Here is a 27852-nt window from a genome sequence, read left to right as displayed (position 1 = left end):
AAACTGAAAAGCATCCAAGCATATGTAAGAACACAAGGATTTCATCCTACTCACAATAATTTCCTTCTTAACCTAATTTATTTCTTTCTTTTTTTAGGTTTTCTTTGTCAAGACAACATAGCTTGAATCTTTATAACACATATTTTCTACAATAACCACAGCGACTATACTTTCTGCCAAAAAACTAGAAATGCTTCCATTCTTCATCAGAGTCCAAGACTTTAAAAAGGCTGCCATTATGCCAAAGTAATACATACCTTCTGCAACAACCTATTTTGTATCCGAATAAACAAGATACATATAAAAGTTACATAGGTCACATTGAAATGTTCTTTCCAGGAGATAAGTACAATTTTCTGCTGGAACAGAAACCTTATCACTTCCTGAAACTACACTCAGATGCAATAGTCCCACAGCTCCTCATGGGTGGAAGAAGTATGCAAATCTTTGCACATCTGGACATGCTAAATCGGAATCAAATTGTTGTTGGCTAACTTTGTGTCTTTTTTAAGCACGCAAAAAAGTCAAGTCTGGGAATAAACTGGCAACTCCACAGGTCTCAGAGTAGGACAGATAGAAATATCATTAATTGCTTTGCTTATTGCCCAGCACTACATCACTGCATAGCACTCCAGCTGTGACACAGTGGAACTCTGTCTAGAAAGACACACACTTCACAACTTCATATCTGGAGAGAAGATTGCCCATTGAGGAGCTTTCATCCCTTCCCACTCAACTGAAAAGCTGACATCATTTGTGAAGTTAGCCATCAGTTTCTCTGAGAGATTGGGAAGGGGGGAGCAGGGAAATGGTGTCAGCTACAACTGCTCGGTGACAGTGCTTCCAGGAACAGGTTCCCTAATAACCAAAGCCTAACAGAACATGAGGTGGGCAGCTAATTTTCAAAAAAAACCAGACAAGGTCCAAATTAGAAAAGACACAGTGGGAGAAAAGATCTAAGGAAAAAGGAGGAGAAGGCATATATACTGGAGGGACAACATTTCTTGTTGGTTAAAAATACAACCTTCCACATGTGATAAAAGTTCGGGTCTAGGCATGACCAGATCTTTCCTGCAAGCACAGCCATGCATTTGCAGCATATTGGGAAGTGCACTTATTCAGGTATTGTCTTCAGCCAGACTAAGGTGTGCAGTCACTCTTTAAAAGCCTTCTTGCAAACCAAGGAATGAATGAAGCAAAGACTGTGACTCTAGACAAGTGACTTCTTTCAAGTCACAGAAAAACATAAGGACTGTTAGGACCGAGTTTGTGTATATGGCATCCTCTCTTAAGGACTAGGAAAGGTTAGGGGTTTATTGGATACAAAGTACCAAGAAAGTTATCAAGTTACTACTAGATTTTCCTCCCTTATTAAAAAAAACCTTCCCCTTTGATATCTCCTTCACACAAAGGGCTCATCTTCCTTTTCAGGGCGGTCCAGCCAGACCCACTGTCTCCATCCTCCAGGCAGAAAAGTATTCTGTGCCACTGCAGCACAGCCCTGCATGCAGGTGGGGAAGGGGGAGAGCAGTACAGTGCTACTGCACCATCAGCCTTACAGGGAACAGGAGCATAACCTCCACTGAGTGTCTGTGCTGCAGCACGCTGCAGGAAAAAAAAAATCAGGATAGAAAAATTGAGAGAACTCCCTGCTAATTTTCACACCAACATGAAATAAAGATTAATAAATGGAAAACAGCCATTATGGGATTTTGGGTCACGAGCCTCCTGTCCCTGGCAGGAAAAGATGGGAAACTGTGGCTCAGTCCTGTTCCAAACAGTGCTCTGCATGCAGATTTGGGATTTTCTTCTTTTCCCAATGCCATTAGGCCTTCTCCATTGATGACAATTTCTCACTTAATTCTTCACACACACAAAGTTTATTTTCCCATCACAAAGAAAACTGACAAAAGTTTCCGTGCCCATCTCATGCTTCACTGCATTTAAGAGTTTCAGTGAAGGAGGAAAGAGCATGGACCTGACTTACTCCACTTCAAACTCCATTCTCAAGAGGTCTGGACACCCAACAAGGTCCTCTCACAGCTGTCTGGCACACCAGCTCTTCTTGCAAGTGGTTAAGGAAGTGACATAAAGCACCTTCTGTCTATACAAAACCTCATTACTTAATAAAACACTCACTACAAAGCTCAGCCACCAGTGTTCATACTTTGTCACAAGGAATTCACAGGAAATAGCTTAAAAGTGGAATCCTAAAAACAGCCAGGTACAGCTGAGGTACTGAGAATCATGATCAAATCATGGTAACAAAGCAACTAAGGAATCAAGTCAGAATTTAATTACACCAATTCAGAACTGCTGATGCAGAGCAGCAATATTTACCTTAAGGCAGCTTGTCATGTTTCACCTTTCACCATTACTTCAGGAGTATCAAATTTATACACAGCATACTGCAAACACCCAGACAAAGCAATTCACTTACTTCAACCTGTAAACAAGCTTTCCTGAACAGTACTTTTTTTGTTCATAAACAACACACAGTTTCACTCTCACATTCTACCACTGAAAGGGGCCATCCTATCTTTATCCTCCATTCCCACCACCCATTCCATCTATTCCTGCTGTTTTCCTCAGTACACCTGCATGGTCAACCAAGGTCACCTACAGCTGAAGGCCAAACAAAAAGCCCTGAAAGGTTTTCAGCTGGAGCAAGTTTTAGGAGTCCTCATCTTTTCTTAGATCTTCGTTCATTAGCAACCTTCAGCATTGAACACATATGATCTTCCATCTCCTGCCCTAGACATAGATGATGCAAAACCACCTCTCATGAGCTGAGGATTTCATTTGGTTGCGCTTGACAGCAGCAATGCTGGCAGACCATTGAAACAAACAAACGTAGAGGTAGGAGAACCAGAAGCCTTTACCTTTATAATTTCTCCTCCTCAGTCTCTAGTCCCCCCACCACCTTCCCAACATTTCCACCAGATTAGTCAGCCTTTTACCTCATAACTAACAAACTGTGACTAAATGTACTAACAAGATAGCAACATTAGGAGTGTTAGTTCTGCAAGGCTGGTCTCCTTGCTAATTAAGCCATTCCTCCTACAAAATCTCTTAAAAACCAAATAAGAACTTCCAGCTAGATCCAGATCAGTTCTTCACTACCTAAACCATTTAAAGATGCAGCTATATACACATGCACACAGTATCCGATATAAATTTGAAATCCGTATCAAAGCATTATCAATTGCACATAAACTTCATATGCATTTTCCAAATGTCAGCAAACTCAGGTAGAGGCCAGGGAGAAAGAAGTGTATCAGTACCACACCACGTCTGCTAGCCATGTTTCAACAGCAGTCCCAGAGAGGTTATAACTGGAGTTGAACACTGACTTGTTTGCTTTATAGACGCCAGGAGCCACACACAGAAAATTGCTCACTTCTGAAACAAATTACTCTCAGTTCAGTTTCTCCAGAGGTCAAGATAATTATGTCCTGGTGTATTATTGCATTCACCAGCACTACCTGGTAGAGGCAGCATGCCAGCCCTCAGCTGCTTTAAAATGAGACTCAGTGATAACCGTACGAGGGAACAACAGCTTTTGCAGTTCATTCCACAAAGGGTGTTTCTCCAAGCTGTCAGAAGAGTGACTATAGCCACCCAAGCTGTTCCAGATTCACCTTCTGTACAGTCACTCCTTTGTCCTCCCATCCCCACCTCACGCACCAGACCCAAAGGGGAGCAACAGAAAGCCCTGCAAGGGGAATTCTGTCTTCCATCATCTGCTCTGCTAAGAGCACACAACATCCCCATGCACACCCAGCAAGAACAGGGAAAAGACTTTACTACCATACATAGTTTCCCTGGGTGGGGTCTCAAACAGAAACATACCACTTTTTCTTCACAATTTTGCTACACCTAGTATTTCTCCAAAGACAGCAACGCTGCAGCTACACCTCCTGCACTGTCCTGCCAGCCCAGCAGCAAGGGCAGAGCAGTAAAACAGAGATCCATGTTTTTCCCAAGACTGACAACATCAGATAAAGTGGGGCTGTCCCCTGTCACAGGCAAGCCAGTTTCTTCCTGCTTTTCTCCCAAACACAGGGCTGCACTTGAAAAATCAAAAATATTGAACATTTCCAACATATGGATTTTTATGACCAAAAACCTCAAAAGGAAAAAGAGTCCAAAGGTCTCTCTTCAAAAATTAATCCTGGAATTAATGTGATTGACTTGAAAACTTACCAAGGGTTGTCTTGAATGAATTATTATAAACGAACACCTGTAAGGAGCCAGCTATTATTAGTACCAATGAAACTGTCACACAAAAACAAAGAAGTGCTACTTGTGGCCCTGTGATTAAGGCTGTGTCAGCAGTTTGGTTTTCATGAATTTAACACCCAGCTGTAAAAACGGCCTTCAGCAGAGGCAAGCTCATTGCACCACTATCCACAGGAGCAAGGTTTCTGCTTTCCCTGGGTGAAACACAAGAGTCAACTATGTTTTAATACATGATCTTCAAATAGTAAGATCCAGAATCTGCAAATTGTTTTGGGAAACAATCACAGCCAAACAGGACTACACCTTGAAAGACAGTTTGATAAATACTGCAAGACAGAAAGTTGGTAGAGCACAAGCAACAGAGAAATAAGAATTTGTGATGTTCTGTTTTGGCATACATTCTTCAAGAATTAGAGGTATTCCAAAGAAACTGCCTGCTAATGCACATTTCATAGCTATAGATCTTTGTAACTTGGCCACCTTTTGCTTAAACACAGAACGACATTAACAGATTTATGTTTCAAAAGGCACCATTTGAGATTCTTCAAGCAAGCAATCCATAACCAAATAAGCAGTGATTAGCCCTGTGCATGCACGAAATTAAAAGCCCCACTTATGCTGACACAAGACCCACATCTGACCCAAACAAGCAGGAAAAATGCAGTATTTCAAACATATCTTAGGGTATGTACTATTCAAAGCCCTGCAATAAAATAAAACCTTCTTTTAAACAAAAACAGAGTTAAACCCTAAACAGAATGTGACCATAACCCAAAAGAAACTTCTTCACACTGTGTTTTGATGCTTCAGGCACTGCCAGCACCCCAAATTTTATTCTATTTTGCTATTAAGTTTAAATTACAAAAAAACATTACAGATTAACTTAGAAGGCTAACACCCTTGACTGCCTCAGTATGGAAAAGTAGTAATATCTCTTAATTGCAATAATAAAATAATTTAATTAAACACTGAATTTTAACAGTCTGATTCCCACACACATTCATATACAAACTATGAGCTATGTTTCCTCCATCAGCATAAAGACAAAGGCAACACAGTCCTGCTGTAAAGATGGAAACAAAGTTGTTTTCATCCTGGCCTTTCCTACATTTTTTTCTCTTTTTCCCCACATTAAAACAAAGCCTCCTTATTGAGACAATCAGAAGAACACGTGGAACTTGAAACACTTAAAGATAAATTGTGTAGATTTATAAACTTTCCCCTTCTTCATCTTTCCCTCAATCTCGAACATATGAGAGGGAAAGCTGAACACACATACACACAAAGTCAAATAACTAGCAAATACCACTCTTATAAGTGAGAGTATTATTTCTTAGTGAAAGCAACTAAAAAAAAAAAAAATCTTCAAAGCCACCAGCACTGAAATGTCAAGAACTGGTCTGGATGAAACAGGGGACATTTCACTCAGCTTACTGAATGGCTCACAAGATCACAGACCCTCACTAGGAATGTGGGCTTTTACTTCCTTCAAAAGAATCACTCTTTCTATGGTCTTACCATCCAGGGCTATGAGCTGGCCCTCTCCTGCCCTTCAACACACGGAGACAATACAGCAGCTGCCAACATTTGTGAGTAAACACAGGGAGGTTTTACAAGGGGAAGATGGACAGTCACTTACACAGCCAAGTACCACACTCTCCATGAGCCAATAACCAACTCTCCAAAACTTTTTGGAAGCAAAACCACTCAATGTCTGCCTAGAAACTTGGTTTAACATCAAAGCCATGGTACACACATGAAAGCAACACAAGACATTAGTGATATCAGGCAAACTGAAAAATTAAACACACTGGTCAATCCCTGAAAACACAAAGAGGATCAGAAATAGAGAGGTACATGAAAGCAACATAAGACATTAATTTTTCAGTTTGCCTGATATCACTAAACACACTGGTCAACCCCTGAAAACACAAAGAGGATCAGATATAGAGAGGCTGTCCAGAGAATGCTCAGGAGGCAAACGGGTTTGGAAGCACTGTTCCTCTTCGGATTAACTCCAAAGCAGCTACCTTACAGTACCTGTAAAAGTACTTAGACTCCACATCTTTAATTGCATATAAACACATTTACTGTGCAATATGATTTTTTTACTAGAAAAAAACAATTTCAGTAACCAAATTCCATCGCCTTTGTTTATCCTGCAAAGTGCTTTGTATAAAATAAATGCTTCCTCATTGCAAGATGAGGTGCTACTCAGGACAATAAAAGTGTAAGTCCCATCAGGTAGCCACCCTAAGCACCTTTCACACTCATGAGAGCAGCTAGGGAAGCCAGGTGCTGTGAATTGTATTGGCTATAAGCCTAAGTAGGCACCTGCATTTGCTTAAATAAGTCTGGGCTCTCACTCACTGAAACAGCTGCCTAGACAACCTGCTCAGGTGTTGAAACAGTTAAGCAAGAAGGTTCCCAGCTAAGATGACAGAATCCGTCACCAGCAACACCTGCTTATATAAAGGAAATTAATTGGATTCAACTAATTAGTGGAAGTTCACTGTCACATTTTGAAGTCACACCAAGTAATTCTGAGAAACTCAGCCTACATAACCAGTATCAAGAGTAAGCTCTTTGTCCACCACTGCAGGTACTTGTTACACAGCTTCCCCGTCAGTTAATGCATTTCAAATGCATGTGCACACTCTTATTTCCTGCTTTACACACCTTCATGTCTTCTAAAAATAACTGAAACCATCATTTTGCAGTTCTCTTAATTTATCAAAATCAAAACCATGGCATCATTAGGGAATTTCTGTAGTCTTGAATTTGCTTTCAATTTGCCAAGTCTATGTGGCACCTGTTTTCAGCTGATCAAGACAGCAGACAGATGTGAGATCCTTTAATATGAGGAAAACCAAGAGTTTGCACGTGACAAAGCTGAATTGTACTCTAAAAGGAATTAGTGATCAATATTTTCCCATTTGAGTTACTCTCTAATTTTAAGAATAATCTCATCTCTCCTAATGTTTAAACAAGTAAAGCTACAGGCAATGAAATTATTTGAAATTCCAGCCAGACTTCACAAATCAAAAATAGCAGCATAATAATGCATTTCTACAAAGATGGCTTCTATACATTATTAAACAGTGATCCAGCATCAATTGTGTGAAAAGACAATGATAATACCAATGAAAATACAGCCAGTGTAATTTTGAAGACGCAGTCAGTCTTAAGATTCTTATTTTATTCTTGAATAATGAAAATCTCTCAAATTAGTAAAAAAAAAATCTTCTCACTGAAAAATGCAGAAAAAGAACTTACACAGTTACACGATATATTCAACTATATAAAGTGCTGCAATAAGAACATAGAATGTATATCAGATGACCACAAGAAATAAAAAACATGAAGCAAAACCACACAGTTATAATTTTTCAGTCTCAGATCAGCTGCAAATATGACTGTTTTCCTAAAATGGACTAGCAAGGGCATAAAGCAAAGTTTAGCTCTTAGTCTTTGTAACTTTCTTGCCTTCACATATCAGAATAATTCTTCAGCTTTATTTTGCCTTCAAAAATAAAATTACATATTTTACTGAGCCTGCAGATCTACAGCCACAGGTCCCCACTGCTTTTTCAAAGACCAGCGAGATTCTGGATCAGCTTCCATTATCATTTCAAAACCACTTTTCAGACAAGAGGCTGTGAAGTTCTGCTCACAAAGACCAGGCTTGGACTCCAGCAGGGCAATGCTTGACCAGTAACAGCCACAAACAAGCTTCTCAGCTGCACCTTTTTAAGCATTCCCATTGAGCAGATGGATACCTAAAACACCAGAGATACCTAAAAGATGGAAGAGTACAGTATTTTGCATGCAGGCTTGAGGACTTCTGTATCCCTTTCGTACTGTTTATCTTGTAGTATTTTAATAGTATTTAACTTCAGAGGCAAACAGCATGCTAAGTTTTGGCAGGAATACATTGACAGACTATTACTGTGTAATCATGGAAAGAATTACACTGACATCAAAACCACAATTATTTAGTTGTATGAAATCCAGACAGTATACCCAGAAATTTCATCTTTCAAAACCAAACATGCTCCACAGTAATGTTTATGCTCTTAGAGAGGGTATCAGTGCTAAAAAAAGCAAGGACAACAATCAGCAGCCAAAGATATGGTCTCTGTTTCTTATCCTTTCAACAGAGAAATCTCAATTTAGAGGAAGCTATGGGTCATCACCAGCATCACTGATGAAGCCACCCATTGCTAATGCATCTGAAGAGATTCTTCGTGGACCAAGCAAATGCTAGGAAAAAAAAATAAACAAAATAACTACATTCCTGACAGCATGCCTGTAATTTGACAAATAGCAACCTAAACAGTCAGATATTGCTACCCAGTTCCAGAATAGCACCAGCAGAAGTTTATAGAAAGAGTAAGTCAGAAGGGACTGCAGCATATCAAGTCAGAAACATAAAACTCAGGAAAAAAAAAGGAAAAAAAATATGTATAGGAGCAGTCAGAAGTATTTCCTTCTTGACTTTGTGTTTTGTTTTCTGCAAGGCATATATACCAATCTATACACCTTGGGAAAGGCTTATTTCCATTCATAAAGTGGTAAATGTCTTCAATGTACTTCTGGCACAGCTTCAGACATCCTAGGATACAAATAAAAAAAACTATCTACCTTTTTCTGGGTTGGGTGGTTTAAGGCTTCCTTTGCAGTTTGGTGACATGCTATCTCAGACTGCCTCTGAATACAAAGAAACAGTTACCATTTACCTGAAAGAGCCAGTTACCATTTATCAAGAGCCAGGAGGCACCTCTTTAACAGCTGTGCAAGTGTCAGATATGCAGCAGAAACAAGGCATCTTCTCATTACAGCAAAAGTGCTCACCTAGACACTTAACATGGTATAATTTTTTTCCTTCTGCATTAGAATTCACCACACAGGCTGTAGGAACTCTTCTTTGAGAAGAATTTCCAAGCAGCAGTAAATTGGTCAAATGGCACCTGAAGCAAAGCCCTGCAGAAAATTTTACTATATCTTGCTACACTTAGTGGTTAGCCAGATTTTTCTAGAACAAGCATAATTTTTCCTGTTATTTCAAAGGTGTTCAAGCTCAGCAAATGCAGCACAAGATGGTTTATCTACTTGGATACTCCTTGCAATAGTCCAAGATGCATGGCATTCCACATCCAAGGCAAGCATCTCTTTGTAGCTGACATGCCTGTTGGACCAGTGTGCTCAGCTGAGCATTGCAAAGAAGCAGCTGATAATATCACAAGTAACTTTGACTGCACTATGAAAATTATTCATCAAACTGGAGTTGTCTCAGGGTACACAGTATCTAATGCCTTCAATGGCACTTATCACTGAACTAACAACAGCCATATAAAAGTCAATGGATGTGTTTTTACACTTACTTTGCTTACTGTCAAATGACACTGAGTTACAAGGAAAAAATCATATTTCCCGTTAAGAAAAAAAAAAAAAACTAACAAGAAATACTCCTGAAGAAGGAAGCCTGCCTTGGGTATACTGATTTGTGTGTATTTGTGACTAACTTAAAATGGTTACACAACATTCAAGTTGCATATGAGGAGGTTCAGTTGCTTAACACATGTGAAAAGCACAGGTGACAAAAGATAAGCCAGTTCAGATCAATTTGTTTGGCAGGCTTTACAAAAGCTTCATTGTGGATTTAGGTTGTAAAGCCTGTGAACACCCTCAAAAGGAACAAGCCAGTAATAGGAACAGGAAACTGGAGAGAATTCCACTCTTTCACCTCACCTTCTATGGTTTTGCTTAACTGAAAGATTTGGACATAACTGCATCCTCCAGATCACACACATACGACCCAAAGGAATTCCTTAGCTGAGGTTCTGAAAAAACAACCAGTGCATTCATATGAAAGAGGCAGGAGGTGACAAAAATATTAAAGGGAAAGAAAATCTTTTTATTTTGCTTCCTTGGCTACAAAGCAACCAAAGTAGCAAGAAGAGATTTAGAGCAAGAGAGAACATACACCTGTGGAAGAGGAAGCTGGACATCGACCACGCTGCCGCCTTGCTCTTGTGCCGTCATCCACCCAGTGCTTCAAGGAAGCCGTGCTTTCCAAAATAAGCCTGAGTTGTGCTGCGACAGTGTAGGAGAAACCGAGCTGACAAGCTTGTAAGAACAGTCACTTAATCAGGACTCTACTCCAGACCCAGAAGTCTGAAGAAGTTGGGATAAGGTTGCTAGGAATTGCCAAGAGAAAGAAAGTACTTCCTGCCTCCCAGACTGAATGAAAGCATAGGCAAGTCCAAAGAAACCCAGACTTGGTACTCATCAAAGACAAGGTGTCCTGTTTTGAGCAACAGGAAGCACCACTACGATGAACACCAGTATCACAACTGCACTGAAAAGCCTTTTATTCAACCTTTTATTTATTATTTAGAGGGATCACAGTGGTAGCTTTTGATGTGTTTCTCACATAGGCCATCAGCAGGTTCAAGTACTCCATTTTTCCTTGCCCTTCTGCATAGCTATCTATTTTCTAAGAAAGCGACTCCCTTGTGCAGAAAGCTCAACAGACAAAAGGATCTGAAAGAGATAATCAGAGGGGAAAAAAAAATACCAAAATTTAGTGGTAGAAGATCAAGTCACATAGAAAAGATTTTTACAAGAGTTCACGATTCAGATTGGATTGGCTGTAGGTACATGGAGAAGAGGAGGCTCTAGCTCTTTAAAACTTTAGAAAATAAAGAACTAAAGGTTCTGTCTATGCCGGCAATCACCAGTCTAAATTAAATTTAAAAATCCCAAAACAATTAAAGATTAAACAAGCTGCATGCTGCTGGCAATGGGGTATTCTGTTCCCCTGGACTGTCCAAGCAGTAATGTCAAATAGCCCTCTAACCACAGCATCAGATGTCATGAGAAATGTTGCCTGGCAGAACTCATCTTCCCAAACCCTATTTGGTCACCATGAGTAGATCTGTTTCATACCTCAGCACCATCAACATGAACTTCAGCATTTTCTTTTTCCTGGAACATGTTCACAGCAGGTACACATCACAGCATACAGCACCTTATGATTCACTGGTTGCTCTCAATGCTTTTCGATCCACATCCTGCATACATAATGTTCAAACACAAGGAATCGGACTGCCTGCACTGGTCCTTGAATTGAAAGTCTGCTGACTGAGCCAGGCTACCAGAACTTCCCTCTCCAGTAAGCAGCTAAAGAACAGACTTCACTGGCAGTCACAAACACTGAGCAAAGCTGTGCAAAGGTGGAAAGAAAAAAAGGAAGATAATAAATAAAGGCACACATGAACTAATCCTGTACCAGTAATACTTTTTGTTGTGAATATCTTCCAGGTAACTTATGTTCAAATGCCATCACTAACTGCATTATTCTGAAAGGCAATGGAATACAGATGGGCTACCCCCAGGCAGGCACAGAGAGGAACCAAAGTCCTGGACTCCCAGTCCTAGAAGGAGACAAAAGCCCTGTCAATCTGCACATACTGGTGTAGAGTATAAACCATATGAAAGAGTAAAGCATTGAACCATGTATTTACAGATGGCTATTAATGCAGAAGTTGAATTAGTCTATCTAATAGCCCTTCCCTTTCCAAAAGGGAGTCAAGGCAATCAAAAGTCAGGCATCTTTGTATAAATAGGGTCTCTGTTTTCAGAAAATATTCTAGTCTGCCATTTCAGTATTTGTTATACTACATTACTCAGAAAAATACCTTTTTCTCAAGAGTTTTGCGTGACAATCAATAGCAGCACTTCTCATTTATATCCTGTAAAGGGAAAATACCTGGAATTATATTTTAGGAAAGTTTAGTTTCCTGCCAGAGCCGCTACTCATTTGCTGCAAATTATTTTCAACAAGCCCCTTATGCCATCTTGTCACAAAATGCAGGTGGTTCCACTTCCAATCCTGTGGAGTAGTCATAATATCATACAACCTTATATTGAAAGGGACCTCTGTGCAGTTCAAGATCCCTGCTGAAGACAGGGTCAACAAGTGTAACATGTCCAATTTGGTTTGGGTACCTCCAGGGACAGACACTCACCTTCTATAGTCAGTTTCTTCTGTGCTTGACACCCACATCATTTAAAATAAACCAGTCAAATAAAAGCCACTCCAAAAAATCCACATACCCTCCCATGTTTAAAAGGAGTTTCTTTCATTTAAGTTTGTGGCCAAATTCAGTGTTCCTACCTCTCTGCATCCTCAAACTATGATAAGGATGTTCAATGCACTCCTCACTCAAGACAACTCTTGACTACTTAGAAACTGAAATGGAGTACTTGGCTTCGAACAAGACAATATTTGTTTAAATGAACAGGCAGCAATACTAATATTTAGCTTTACTCAGAAACTAAGACTATTTGTTTTAATGAAATGGCAGCAATGCTAATATTTACCTTTAGCCAGTTTCAGCAAAGATTCTCCTCCTATTTCATTGTGAAAAACCAATCCCTCCGATTTTATCCTTCTCCTGGCAAACCAACATCCTGTCTCTGGTACAACAGGCTATAATGTTTCTCTACCTGTGTTTTTCAAGTATACACACGTTCTCCAGTGACACAGATTCCCACTTCACAGTTTGATCACAATACTGAAAGAAGCTTTCATAAATATTGTTTAACTGTTTCCTCTTCTCCAAGTAACATTTATTTTATTTTAGCCACAGAGTGCCAAAGAGTTTTATAGTATATGACTATAAACCAGCTACTCATTTCAGGTTTTTTTTTAATCCTAAGCAATGACTCATATTTTGTTATTACTGTACTTTGCCCCACTGAGTCTGTCTTGCTCAGTTTCACCTCAACAGACAAATTTTTAAAAAACCAAACAACTTGACCTCAATTTACAACAGCAAATCTTGCTTTCTCAGTATCTTCTTTTTTCCCCCTCTTGATACAGTTAATCTTTCTCCAACTGTGAACTGTAACTGTGGCATGACACTTGCAGTAAGGATGTGTAAGGGTTGGGTGTGTTAGAGGAGTAGCAAAGGCTGTAAGCAACTGAACTTTCGAGACAAAGGACAGAGGCAGACCCAACTCTTTAAGCTCCCCTCAGGCTTGGTTGAAAGCTCCGAGGTTGCTGCCTTAAGTTTTGCCAAATAGAAGCAAATGTATTTGACAGAACTGCAGGCAAAGGAAGGCAGAGGCTGAGGCTAGTACTGCTGCTGTAAGAACTCTCACAAGGCAGACACCACTGCTCCCTTCATCCGCCGTTTGCAGTAGCCTCAGGGCATGTACTGACACTGAGCTCCAATGCATTGCTTCATACTAAACCGAGCTTTGAAGTGCCTGCTGAATTACCTTGGTCTACCTTGCTGCCTCTCCTAGAAAAGCACCAGGTGAAGATAAATATAATTTGCTGCTCAAAATCCAGGGGCAAATTGGGAAACGCAGAACATCAACATATAACCTCATAGTTAGGCTCAGACAGATGATTTCTTGGTACTTTTCCAAGAAGTCAAATATCTGAATATTTCCACAAGTATCAGTATAAGAAAGACAATCAGACTGACTGCAGTACAATCAGACATCCTGAATATATATTTAAGTGCAATTTTAACAGATATTTAGTCACAAGCTCCAGAAAACAATGCTTTAAAAGTGTACTGTTTTGGTGGCTTCCTGGTATAAGCAACAAGCCACGTTTGCTTAACTAGAATTATGTTGTTAGCAATACTAGTATTTGATTCAAAACTTCCATTTTTACAGAGTAACTCTTCAAGTTACCAAGGTTTGAAAAGTCCAACACGTTTGTTTTGCATTGTGAAAACACTCTGTTAAATTCAAGCTGTTTGAGATTTTTTTAAAAAAAAGTATTTTCACTTACATACAAGAGACCTGTTTAATTTAAAATACTTCTCTTTAAATGAAGAAAAAAGTGCTATGCATTACTCACAAGTAGTCTACCAGCAGACCAATACCCACATGACACATCAGAAATGTTTCATCCATCTAACCACACCAACTGCCTCACTCTGGAAGTCATTTTAGAAAAACAGTGAAATGTGGTTCGTCCCACTGCTGTGGTGTGAGAAAGATAAGAGAAATCTCAATACTGCAAAAGGAGTATATAACACTACTGCCTACATGCTTAGAGTCTCTTATCAGCAATGCAAGTGCTAGAATGATACTGATTTCACTATAACTCCAAGGGTGAATGCAGAATTTGTAGAGGTTGATACATCTGCTTTGATTTAATAGAAACTAAGGCTCAGCCCTTGGAGCCAGAATGCCATTTAAGTCCTGATCATGGAATTATGAAACGTGCTCTCCTTTGTGGCTTCACCATGCATGCAGCAAATTCCTCCTATCATTTGGCCAGAGGTCAAACTCACCTCCTTATCAGTAACACATTCACCCTTGCAGCTATCTGTCCTCTAAATGTCTTCTATCTAGAAGAAATGCAAGTCACCTGAACTGATTTCATTAACAGGTGAAGTAAAGCTGGCAAATGGCATGTGCCTCCAGTGTCTCACTAAACAGAAGAACTTGTGCAGACAGCCCATCCTTCTCTCACATGCTGTAAAGTCTCATGAACCCCACTGAAAGTCCATTAATCAGAAGTTTCAGTTGTGCCATATCTCTATGTTATGTTTCAGTTAAAAGCTGCATCATCAGTCAATTGCTCCATTATCAACGTATAACTGTCCGAGCTCAACTCTTTCTCCATCCTAGAAAGAAAACCCTAGCTTTTGTCAGTGGAAAAGGTGAACAATCCACATGTTCATGGTTACACAGAAGTTCTGAAAAATAATGAGCTGTCTGATATGATTAAGCACACTTGCTGTGGCACCCTCTCAACTCAGGAAGGGCTGTTCCAGTTCAAGCAGCACCTCACTTGGCCCATTTGTACTCTAACAACAAAAATCCTACCCCACAAATGCCCAAAACCGTCATGGTCCGCATCGAGCTCAATACTTATCTTTCACCTATCCTTATGTGCCAGGCCCTACAGGGCATTACTTCAGCAAACACTGTCAGAGTACAGTGGCCACACACAAACAAAAGCAGGTTCCTTATACAATGCAACTGCACCAGCTCGCTTTTTGCTGTAGCAGAAAGGGCACAGTTTCAATAAGGGGAGTTAACCATCCAATTCCATTCTGTACACCTTCAGTCTGAAGAGATCCAAGCCTTAATCTCCCACCTTGAAAGAGCACCAGTTAAAGGAAGAATTTGAAACAGGCCAATACTCTTTAGCATAGTTGTTAAAATAATTGCCTGGGAGAGACAAAGCCTGAGCTCCAGCTTCCACTTCAGCATACTTAGTTACCATGTGTGAAATGTACAAGTTTAAAAACACATTGCAATGTTTCTTCAGGGACAGGGAGATGCAAGTCTCCCTTTCTCACACAGGAAACAAAATCCAAATCTCCCATTTCTGGGTGAGCCTCTTCAAAGAGGGGTAAGGAACAAGTAGTACATTAGTTTCTTTAAAATTTATCTAAGAAAATAGATGGACCAGAAATCCTGGCAGCAGATCTCAGAACTATGGAGAACTACAAAGGCCTTTCCTAGCTCTGGTTCTCCACATGTTCTAATGATAAATAATATGCCTGTGAAAAGTTAAGCTAAGAAGGATGAGCTGCTTTGAAAACAAAGTAATATAGACAACACATTACTGAAAGAATTGTGGTGTTGTAGCTACAGGCCTCTAACTTACTATCATTGATGAAGAGAAATGCACTTCTGCCAACAACCTGGAAGACTTTTCACACAGCACCAAAGGAGTCCTTGGGAAAGCTCTGACTGTGCTCTTGCTAGAAATAAACATCAAGCAAAAGTGTTAGTACACAGCGATCGCTAGTTTTTGCCTTTGTCAGACATAGTTACATCTCCTTGTCAGACAGCTCCTTGGAGGGTTCTCCCCAACCTGCTCTTGGCAGACAGCTGCTAACCCATGAGAAGAGTGTGGACCAAAAAGTGTGGCAAGAACACACATGACCAGGCATAATGAGGTGAAACACAAGCAGCAGGTGAATGTTCAAATCACAGTGCAGGTTCTCCCAGACTGCAGACAAAAAGCTAGTCTCTGGATTTACTCCCTCCCAAAGAGCCCACTGGTTCTTCCACTATAAAATAGAGACAGCATTGACTGTCTCAGGGTAAAAGAGCAACATGTTTGTTTTGACATGTACTTTTTCACAGTGCTCATGGACTTCTCAACAATCCACACCAGCACCTCACAGTGGATCTGCAAATACACCAGAACAAGTCACAGTTGAAGGGGAAGAAGTTCTTCCATGTATGAAGCTGTCACTGACTAAATGCAAGCCATAAAGAAAAAACGCTGTTCCACTGGGATTCTAAAATGAGCCTTAATGGCTACTATACATTACTTACTTAACAAGTTATACCAATCACAGGAGATACACCCTCCAAGCAGAAGTCATTCAGTACCAGCATGTTCCTGGAGATAAGCAATGTGGAAGGAGAGCAAATTGTTCCAGGTAGTGGGAGGTATCTACATTGCAAATAAGATGTTCCTCAAATATGAGTAAGCATGTCCAGGACAACTTTTCATTTAGCACCCACTTGCCAGCAAAGACAGAGCAATGCAGATCTCTGTGTGCACAAACAGTCCATCAAACTATCCCAGCTGCCTACTGGAAGTGCAGCAGCACAAGCTACAAAGTGCACATATCAACCCTCCTGCACACCTCACCAGGTTATAACTCACCACCATCATATCTTTTTTCATCATGGAGAAGTTGCTCCAAGGGAGATTGTGATTTCTTTCTCTTTCCATGCCATCTTTCTCCTGCACCTTCTGCTCAAAGCACCAGGACTCTGAGAGCATCATTATCCCTATGAGTAATATAGCCAAAAAAATTGGAGATTGCAATGAACGTACACAAATACAAAACAGGTGGCCTGGGGAAACGCTTTTGTCATCCATTCAGGCTTCAGTATGAATCACACACACAGAAGCAGGTACTGACTGTAAATGCATGGCTGCCCAGTGTGTCACAGTGGCAAGTGACAAGCACCCCTTCTGAGTGACAAGCCTGATCAGGATGCAACCAACACCGGCCTGCTCTGGTACCTTCCCCACTGCAGATTGTCGGGATGAAGAGTCCCAGCACTGGGTCCTTGTGCTGTCTTTCCTAGGTGCTGCTCCTTTTTCAGCGATGCTCACTTCACACCTCATCCCTGCTCAGGTTTAGCTGACTTCTCATGAATTCCTGCTACAGACTACTACAAGACAGTCCAGACACGAGACAAAAAAAGCACTGCACCCCATCTCGCTCACACCAGCTGAACAGCACTACAGACCCGCGGGGCAGACAAGTCCTACCCACGAGGTGGTCTGGCCGCCTCTGACCCAGCCGGGGGCTGGCGGACGGAGCTCCAGCCGGGGGCTGGCGGACGGAGCTCCAGCCGGGCGCGGAACCGGCGGCACCAGCGGGGAAGGGAAGCGGGCACCGGGCTGGGAAGGCACCCGTGGGGATGTGCCCCGGGGCCCGGGAGCGAAGGCGCCGGGCAACCCACGCCGAGCCCCCCACCGCCCCAGCCACGCCGGCCCGCGGGCGCCTCGGGCTCTTTCCCATCCCATCCCATCCCATCCCCTCTCCCTGCGCCGCCGGCAGGGCACGCGAACGAGGGGAGCCCCCGCCGTTACCTGCCCGGTGATGCCGGTGATCAGAGCCACCTTCCTGCCGTTCATCTCCTCGCCGTCGTCTCCCGGTGCGGCAGCAGCGGCGGCGGCGCAGCCACTCGCCTCCTCCGCCGCGGGCTGTGCCATCCTCCCGGCGGCGGGCGCGTCCCAGGTGCGGAGGTATCCCGGAGCGGAGGCGCGGCCGCCGGGGCGAGGCTCCCTCGCTGGGGGCGGGCACGGAGGGGAGGATGCCTGCCGGCACCCGGGTTACCTGCGCTGTCCCTGCCGCGGCATTTCCGNTCCCGCCGCGCTGCCCGGGAGCGCGCCCCGCGCTCGGCGCCGCTCCCGCCGCGCGGCCCGACCCCGCAGCCAATCAGGAGCCCCGGCGCTCCCCTAAAGGGGCGGGAGATGCGCCGGGACCGAAAGCTGGCGCGGTGATTGGCTGAGAGCGGGCGGGGAGGGGCGTGGCCGGAGGAGGAGGAGGAGACGGAAAAGGAGGAAGAAGAGGAGGAGGAGGAAGGAGAGGAGGGGGAGTGAGGTCGTCCGACTTCCTGACCGCGTGTCGGGCCGCAGGATGCGCCGGCGGTGCTGCGTGAGGCGAGCGGGGCCGGGCGCACAGCGCCCCCCACGGCGCGGAGGAGTCACCGCGGCGCCGCGCTGGACGTGCCGGGCCTTCCCACTCCTGGTTATGAACGGAGCAAAGGCTTCTGGAAAAAGGGATTTACAGCAAGTGCTTCTTCTGATAAGGCACTGGACCAGCACGGCTTTTACCGAGGCAGCAAGCTGGTTACTGTACGTACAAGGAAGAAGGTGCCTGCCCATGATTTGCTGTTATTCCATGAAGGATTTCGTATCTGTTCCGTCAGTGCATGCTTGGATGATGGGGCCTCTGCGTATGAAGATGACCGTTGTACTGCTAATTTTTCTATTATTGTGCTACATGATCAAAAAATTTCAAATGTCATTCAAAACCCATAGTATTACTAAAACAAAAGCCAAAACAAAACAAAACAAAACAAAAAAAAAAAACCAAAAACAAAAAAAAAAAACCAAAAAAAAAACCAAAAAAAACACTTGAGTCTGGGAGCATGCTGCTCTTCAAATGGAACTGCACTCTCAAATTGTGAACACTTTCTTGCATGCCGCTCCCCACTTCCTTGGTCTAAATTCCCTTCTTGCAGCCAGAGGGTCCATGGTGCCATGGAGAATTTGCATTACATCACGGTTACCCAGTTGCAGGATGTCATCCCAGTTGTACCATTTCTGCCTCCTGTTTCTGAAGCCTTTTCTCGACAAGGACATGCAGTTTTATCAAGTTGGCAACATCAGCTACTACTTGTGCAAAATTACTTCATCCCACTAAGTGCTTGCTTTATGGATGTACAGTCTCAGATTCAGAGAGTAGGGGCATCACACATGAGCACAGCCCTCTCAGTTTTAAAATCATACAGGAAAATAAAAGGATCTAAAATTCAGAAAGTTTCAGAATTCCGTATACCAGAAATAAGGCACAAACCTTTATTAGAAAAGATTAGAGGGAGTTAGGAGCAAGTTTCCTTTCTTTACTTATTTACGTACATTGTTCACTCTCCTGTTAGGTCTGAGGTGCCTAGTACAGTGTATAAGCTGCAGCCTTAAAAATTGTCCTTTGTGTGGCCAGATAAGTGTGTCATTTCTAGCTTTCTTTGGCAGTCCATTCATTGGCTTATCTTTTTTCTTGTTCTGCTCAAAAAACTGGTGATTCAGGCTGACAGTGTGAGTCCTGAAGCTGTAATAGAGGAGCCCCCATCCCTGGGGCCTACGTGTGCAGTTAAGAGCCTTTTTTTGGTTACTTTCTCCAAACAGTGTTTTTCCTACCCCAGTTATCCAGTGTCCCACAAGAACTGTTTTTCACATATGGCATTTTCCTGGACTATTTTTCCCAAAAACACTCCACTGAGGGGGGAAGCTGGTTCACACCATCCATAAATTGCCTGATTAATCGAGTGCATCAGTTGACTGATGACCTTTAGCTTTGGCTTTACTCCCAGGTGACAGCCACCTCCTGCTCTTCCTCTATTCATACCAGTAGATCTCCTTCCTGCTGAATCCTGAGTGATTCAGAGCAGCAGAGTCTGCAATCTCTGTCACTTCTGTAAGGGGGGCATCCCAGCCAGGCTTAGCTGAGAACACTTTACCAGGGTTCATGCTTGTATTTTTGGTCACTAGTAATACTAGAAACAGGCAAGTGAAATCAGACAGGGTGTAGCCCAGTTCAGGTTCCAGCTGACTGAAGCTAAAAAGAAGAAAAAAAAAGGGAAAAAAATCAAAAAAGCCCCCTTTGACTTGTTTAAATTTCTGTCCCATTTATAAGTCTGGCAGTAGGAGTTACAGACACAGTTAGCCAGCTACCATAATCCTGCTAGGTCTGCCCCTGGCATGCACAGGCACATTCCAGGTTTAATGCACAAAGACTGTTCTGTCACCAAAGTCTTCCAAAGTACATTTACAGAAGAGACTGAAGGCTCAACTGTGGCCCAGGTACTAGATTTTACCTAAGTTGCTCTGGTGTTGACAGCAATTTATGTCAGACTGCAGCTGAAAACTGGACCAGCAGCCCCCAGGGACTCCAGGATTAATATTCACTCTGAGTGCTAGGCTGCAGCGATGTCTCCTTGCTGCCTCCAGCACCTGTACCATGGCATGTGCTACCTTACTTAGAGCTTTGTCTGCCCACCCCATAATCACTTTCTCACACGTCCGTGTGGACCCAGCTCTGGCTTCTAAAATTGGCAAGGCCCCATGGAAAGAGGAGACAGCAGGCTGATGCATATCTGCACCTCCAGCCCCCTTGGATCCCTGGAAGAGGAGATGCTTGTGTGAGCATGGGTGTCCAGTAAAAGTTTTATGCCCAGTGAGTAAATGATCTGACAAAGTCTCAGGAGACACAAAGAACAGCATTACCTTTAAATGTGCCACTCCAAGATCTGGGGGGAATGTGCAGCATTACCTTAAAAGCTGCCACACCAAGAACTGGAGGGAAAGAGGTAGGGCAGATGTGAAGAAATTTACTTGTTACTGGTGGATAAAAACAGGTATCTCAGGGAAAGAAGGGTGGAGAGCACAGCTAATTGAAGTTGAGCTGGCTAAGGCAGGAAATAATATAAAATGAGCAAAGAAGAAGCAGAGAGGGAAAACTGGAGAGGAAATAAATGTCATTCAGAGTAAGGAAGAAAGGGGTAGTAGGAGAAAAGGACTGAAGTGTGTTAGATTGCAAAAAATAACACCTTAAATATTAAGGAAAAGTGAAAACAGGGGAGAACATCTATACACTGAAATCTTGTTACACTTGAATACCACATATATTGCAGTCCTGATGATCTCAGTGGTTAAATGGGGATGTGACCACATTGCTTTTGAAATTTGGAAAGTAACTATGTGTGATTTAAGATGTCTTGTGAATCAGTTTTAAGTTCTTGCAGGAAATAAGTAGCCTTACTTCAGGAGTAGAAATAGCTGATTTTAAATGCTGGCTCTATTCACTGTAGGACAAAGGTATCCCTAATTTTATTACAATAATAGCATCGCTCGTGCTAGAGCTGTGGTAAAAGTTGACACGATACCACTGCATCCTATTCTTAACAGCAGTTAGATGTTGTCATTGGACTGAGTGGAGCCCTCTTTCTCTGCATTATTCAGTGCAGCAAAGGGGAAAACTGACTGGTTTTGTTTTTTCTGGGGTTTTTCTGAATTATCCTCATCCAATAGTTTAAACAGCTTGTGCATTATGGTGCTGTGAACTCCATTAAATCAGTGTCCATGGATCACAGAAGAATGCTGACTCCAACGCATTTTACTTTGCTTATCTACAGCTACCAAATGTTTTGGATCCTGTCCCCAGCTGTGAAGTCCATGTGGCATCTAGGGGTTGTTCAAAACCCACCAGGACTGGCTGGGGAGTGCAGAAAAGGAGCCAGTGGAGGAAGGGTAGCTCATCCAAGTGCACTGTGCTTTCTGAGGAGCTTTTGGTGTATACAGGCAGGCAAGCAAGGTAGGCCCAGGATAAGGTGCTGTAGAAATAACTTCTTTTTCTGCTTTGTTGTTTTAAAGTAATGGCAGCAAATAGTTGTATTCATTGACTTCACAGAGCTAGGAGCTGTGGAAAACATGTGTAAAAGGAGGGAAGGGTGAGTCCAGGGGAGATCCATCACAACGTGAAAGAAAGTGCAGATGTTGGTGTGAGGGGAAAGAGCACCAGATCTCATGAGGAAATAAGAAGAAGTGAAGAGTGGGCAGACACAAGAGGATGAATGGAGGGAGAGTCTCATAATTGTTTTTCTAACAGTTATCTTAAGATTTGAGGGCATGTGGAGTGATCCACAGCTTCAGTCCTCTGACATGGTGACTTTGCAGGTGGAGCTGAAATAGTAGGGTTCAAGGATGGTTCTGGAAAGTGAGCCTCAAGGCCAGGGCCTGGAGATAAGCAGCACTTGGGAACCACTTGCTTCTCAGGTGGATCTTTTGGGCCTGACAAATCTTGCACTTCTTCCCAACAGGCTGAATTTCTTCCCAAGAGGACCTTCTCAGTGGAAAATGAAGTTGAGTCATCAGTACTTTGACTCTGCAGTCGGGGAGAAAATTCAGAGGGGGGGGAAATTCCTGGCGGTACTGACTCCCAGCTGGAGCTCTTTGTGTTCAGCACTTGTGGCCTGTGCCCAGCCCACAAAGTACTAACAGCCTCCTTTTCCTCTTCACAAAGGCTTGCCTGCTTGCTTTTGAAGGAGTGGGTGAGTGGTCAGACTTTCAGACTTGCTAAATTCTTGGCAAAGATTCATCCTTTGAAAGGCAGAGACCCAATTTCTGCTGATGCTGTCATGATGTGATTTTTACAGCACTCTGCACAGCCTGGTGTTTCAAAGGCAGAAGCAGTGCCAGTGCCATGTTGCTCTCTCACATCAATCTCCAACACTACTGAGAAATTGTGCTACCCTTCAGTAAAACAGATGGAAGAGCAGGATCCAGGCTGAGCTTGGTGCCACTGTTTATATCCATCCTAAAAGTTTGTGCCTGGGACACTCAAGTCTGGAACAGCACCATGACCAGGCATGCGAGTCTCAGTCCCTCCTGTGCTTGGTGCAAGAACAGCACGGGTGTGAAGAAATGGGAATGCTGGCAGAGCTTTAGGCAAACATAGCGGCTATGTTTGGTGCCTCAGGCACATGGGCAGGGCTATGGATAGCTGGAGCCTGGCCCTTCTATAGCATCTCTGGGCAGAGGCTGATGATATGGGATTCTGGGCCATGAGCAGAGGTGGAGGAACCTGTTGGCAGGCAGGGACAGCCAGGTCTGTGGATACCTGTGGGGTTTGGATAGAGCAGCCAGGGATCCAAGCCAAGCCCTGACTCTAAAATAAATACTGTTTTGTTCAAAAGGAGCATGGCAATGACACTCTAGTACCTCCCTGCTTGTGGTCCCTGAGCAAGTCAGCCCTTGGTGCAATGTGTTCCTCAAGCACACGGAAATAATTAACAAATGTTCCTTTGTATCTCAGCCAGCACTGGAGGTACCTAATTATGGACATTGTTTCTGTAAGAAACACCAAATAAATGTCCCTTTTCATTCCCAGCAGGGAGTAAAGAGTCATGAATACAAAAAGCATCAGGCCCAGTGATGTGTTAGCATATGCTATTGTCCCTTGCAGCTTTGTGAACTGATTCTAACTGGAATGCAGCCACTGGAGTTAAAACACCTGAGAGAAGAAACAGGTTTGTAACTGGAAGGAAAAGGAGAATTCTCCGTGCATGACTGATTAGAAACACTTTTGCCCAATATGATTATTTCAGTATGTACTAGGAGTAATGAAACCTTTAAGGGTTGGCAGCTCTTTGAGAAGTCTAGTGGTTGAAGTTCAGAAAACTATAAAAGCATAATTTTGCTAGACCTGGCAAGCAAGTTTGCATATTTTAGAGAAGCTTACAAAGAGGGAATCTGAATCCCAAATATCCAACTCCTCCCTATGGTGGTCTTCACATGCAGTGCTTCCAGAAGGATGGCACTGATATGAAAATACACCATATGGAATGAATGCTACCACCAGAAATCACTGGGCCTGATGACAATGAGAACCATCAATATAAAAATGTGACTGATTAAAATCTTATTTGTTTTACTTTGTTTCTTTTTTTCCTGAACAGAGTATCAGAGAAGGAACTACAAGTTCTATGATAAGCCTTGAAAGTCTGCCCAAAGAAAGAGAAAAGAGAAACTACTGGAAGGCCAGGTTTTTCCCAAATGCCACAACTCTTATACATACACAGACAAACCCGTGTATCTCCATCCAGTGCCCTGATGTGTACCAAGATTCATCTTTCTATTACAGATATTTTCTTTACAGGGAGTAAGTTTCAACTCATTCACATTGGTGACTGGACTAAAGAATTCCAATGGGAGTTTGTAATCCCATTGGAATTCTTTAGTCCACTCACTAATGTGAATGAGGACATCAGGGACTGCTGCTCTGGAAAGACATCAGAATGCAGTAAAAGAGTTCTTTCTTACACATGTTCTTTCTTTTCTTGGCCATCCCTAAATATAGTCTAATATACACCCAAATCCTTACATAAATCTTGTCCAAAATACTTCTAATCAGAAAAGAAAACAACAACTCCGTATTTCTCACACTATAAAAAAGACCACCTTGGGAAAAAAACAATGCACTCACAGAGTGGTATGGTGTCTGTTAAGAGAGTTCCCATTAAGCAAATGTTAGCTATTCAATGAATTAACTTAAATGGGGTGGTAAGTCAGCATCTGTTCCTTGTCACTGAACTCAGGGCTATAGCAGAGAGCAAAGAAAGGAGTGAGTTATAAAAATTTTTAGCAGGAAAATGAAAAGAAATAATTGTCCTGTAGTCTGGATAATTTTTTTGGAAGGTGGGTCAAAATACCTGTGGTTGCTTTTCCAAATTGTCTCCTCACTCATAGAACACACAAGTAGAACGTGAAAGATACAGGATACGGACCAGAGAGGACTCTGCTTTTCTGAAACTGTGTTGTTTTGTAACAGCATATGTATTTGGCTAGATATATGCTATTCACACTTTTTATGTATCGTTTTGCATTTTATTTGTGGCTAAGTGTAAGGTAAGAATTAATGCTGTTGTTATGCGTATTTCAGGTGGGTAAAAGCTGTCCCACAGCCTTGTGTGCCTGGGATGAATTGTTCTCTGATTAGTTGTGACCAAACCCAGAAGAATTATACGCAAAATTACTTCTTTATTACCCCATTAGAATGCATTAACTGTTTGCTAGGTGTTGACAGAGTCAGACTCTGGTAGCCCTTCTTTTGGTTTGTCACAAACTGTGCCGGCTCTGAACCAACAAACAGAATGTGCTGGAGCTGGTCAAATAGGAATGTGGGTGCCAATGACAGGGAAATGACAGAATTCACATTTCCTTGGGACTAGAAAGAGGCAACACTACAGTAAAAGTCAACAGGATTTCTGGAAGACAGATTTTAGTTATCCAGAGAGTCGTTAGGTAACATTTCCTGGAAGGCTGATCTAAGGAAAAAAGGGAATTTGAAAAAGAAATCATGTACCATGAAAGAAATTGTATTAAACGTGCAACTGCAAACTTTCCAGGTGCAGGCAATGGTCAGGAAGCAGAGTAAGTGACCAACTTGGTTATATCCCTTTGATCCCTAACATGGGAGGAAATTATATAGAAAGTAGAAACTGTATCACAGTACTAAAGATTATTTTCAACAGCACACAAGAGCAATACCAGATAGGCCAGTGAGATGATAGTCCTGGTAACTATTGCTTGTGAAATCCTTCTGTCAGTGCATTAATAATAGGAAAAAACAGTTAATTAACTATTCAATGGAAGAGTAATTATTAGCAAATGACACTGAAAGACAGCTTATTTAATGTCTTTTTGCTGAAATATGACTGACAGTTGAGATCCATTGTAAAGGAATGGGTCTATCCAATGTGGTGTTATCTTTAACAGTCTAGAATATGGAATAGAAGGATTTCTGTGAGGCTGAGTGGGAATGTAAATAAGTTAGATTAGAAATAAAAATTATCTCCAATAAAATGATCTGTGGGAAAAATCATATTAATTCAACAGGTACTAATTCAAAATAGCGCATTTTGGTGAGGGGGTTGCGGAACTAATCAGTTTAAAAAACACAGAATAAGGAACTGTGATGCATAAATAAGTACAAAATTTTTAATGGAGACAACAAAAGCATATTGTTACTGAAATGAGAAAACACAGTGCAGACATTAGGTATAATCTATAAGTAGATGAAGTAATACTGATGCATGATTTAGTGTTAGGGTTTCAAACAGGGCATTGTGTTTGTTGCAGGATGTTCAGAAGATGGAGGGCAGCCATGAAAATCACCAAATTCTAAAAAATTTGGAAGCAAAGTTGGGGAAAAAAGTGGGGTCTTTTAACATAGGAGTGAATTATACTGTCAAGGAAGGAAGGAAGGACCAAGACAGTCTTCAAATGCATAAGCTGCTACAAAAAGTTAGGGAGTAATCTATTTTGTCCTCTTCACAGATAGGGCAAAATATAGTAGAATTTTAAGGTTAAGAATTTACAACACTGGAATAGATCACATAGGCAGCTTGTGGCAGCTCCAAAATTTAGTTCCCTGATAACAGACTAGATGAATATTAACCAGGAATGACCTGCAATGGTTGCCCCTGGCTTGGACAAGTGACATTCTACTTGATGCTTCAAGGATGCCTTACAGTATTTTGATAGGAATGGGATCTTGAGCTCCACAGGGTCAATACCAAAGAATCCCATTGAATTTCCACAAATCCTCAAATCCAGGCAGGCTCTCATAAATGGCACTAGCTAATCCTACAGCAGCCAAAGGTTTACTGTGCTCTCCTGCTCTTAGTGGACTCTTCAGGGTTACACATGTAGCAGAGCGGCAATCAGAGAGTGGGAGACTGAGTCCCATAGATTACTCTTCTCTCACACAGGTAATCAAGCAACTTCCCTGTTGCTTGACATCACGCTGTTCTTTCAGCCATAAATTTGATAGCTGAACAAACATTTGTGACAACCCCAGTTTGAGGGAGCAGCACGGGTGAGGCTGGGAGGCGAGGGCTATAGCCAGGCTGGCTGGGCAACCATTTCCCTGATGAGGGATGCAGTACTACAGCACCCAGAAACAAAGAGCAGAGCAGGTCCTGTGGTAGTAACCAGGGTTAGTCAAGTCTAGTTCACCAGACAAGCCTGTGGCAATGAGGCAAAGCCAAGGACAAGCGAGAATATCAAGTCTGCAAGCCAGAGCCAGTGTCCAAATTGGTGAGGCACATGGCCAGGCACAGGGATCATGGGTGAGTGCCTTGGCTTGTACAGACCTCCTAAGCTGAGGGGACCAGACGCTTCCTTCCTCCGCTTTTTCCACCTATTTCCTTCCCCAGTGTAGTTCCAAGGTTCCAAGCAAGGGCACCAGATCTGAGCTGGCCTCAGGGACCAGCTACCAAAAGGCTGGGTAGGACAGTGCCTTTACAATACAGGCAAAAACATTTGCCACAGCACCAAGAAAGCAAATTCCCCACCACTCAAAATGACAGATCCATATTACATTTTAAAGGACAGCCAAGCACTGATGAAAGAAAGGCCACTATAAAGCCACAGTTCAAGGGAAAAAAAAAAACAAACAAGACATATTTTCAACCTCAGTGGCTAGTTTTAACCAGCTCATATTCTCAAGGCTGTTGCCATAAGAAATGAGGGTATGTTGTTTGGTTTGGTGGTCTGCTTGTTTGTTTTGCTTTGATTTGTTTTTGTTTAATTTTGTTTTGTTTTGTTTTGTTTTGTTTTTTATAGGGCAGATTAGCAGTGATATTTCTGATACCCTCATTTCTGGCTTCTCTAAGCTCAAGAGACCAGATCTGCTAGTAACAACACTCCTTCCAAAACATTTTCTGTGTTGTAGAAGCCAGTGCTACGCCCATAACCTCCCTGAGTGTAATTGAGGTGGTCACAACTTTTTATAATTTTACCAG

The 27852-nt window shown here is 42.3% G+C and overlaps 1 protein-coding gene and 1 long non-coding RNA gene across 2 annotated transcripts in view; both read right to left on the bottom strand.

Annotated features, from left to right (window-relative positions):
* The window catches only part of GMDS (GDP-mannose 4,6-dehydratase), a 406964-nt gene extending 388823 nt beyond the window's left edge, over positions 1-18141 (bottom strand). Inside the window, exon 1 of the mRNA XM_039698471.1 lies at positions 17855-18141. Within this exon, the coding sequence (XP_039554405.1) occupies positions 17855-17977 (123 nt within the window). The 5' untranslated portion in view covers positions 17978-18141. The remainder of the gene's footprint in view (positions 1-17854) is intronic.
* On the bottom strand, positions 10600-17788 carry LOC120497251. Its single transcript, XR_005626465.1, has 5 exons — positions 17279-17788; positions 15896-17040; positions 11946-11999; positions 11194-11470; positions 10600-10788 (listed from the first exon to the last, which is right to left on the bottom strand). It is a non-coding gene; the product is annotated as an uncharacterized LOC120497251 (long non-coding RNA).
* Positions 18142-27852: the final 9711 nt, after the last annotated feature.

The sequence above is a fragment of the Passer montanus genome, unplaced genomic scaffold, assembly GCF_014805655.1.
Source record: "Passer montanus isolate IOZ18808 unplaced genomic scaffold, ASM1480565v1 scaffold126, whole genome shotgun sequence".
Taxonomy (NCBI): Eukaryota; Metazoa; Chordata; class Aves; order Passeriformes; family Passeridae; genus Passer; species Passer montanus.
The sequence above is the reverse complement of the archived record's forward strand: the minus strand, read 5'-3'. Positions and strand labels throughout refer to the sequence as shown.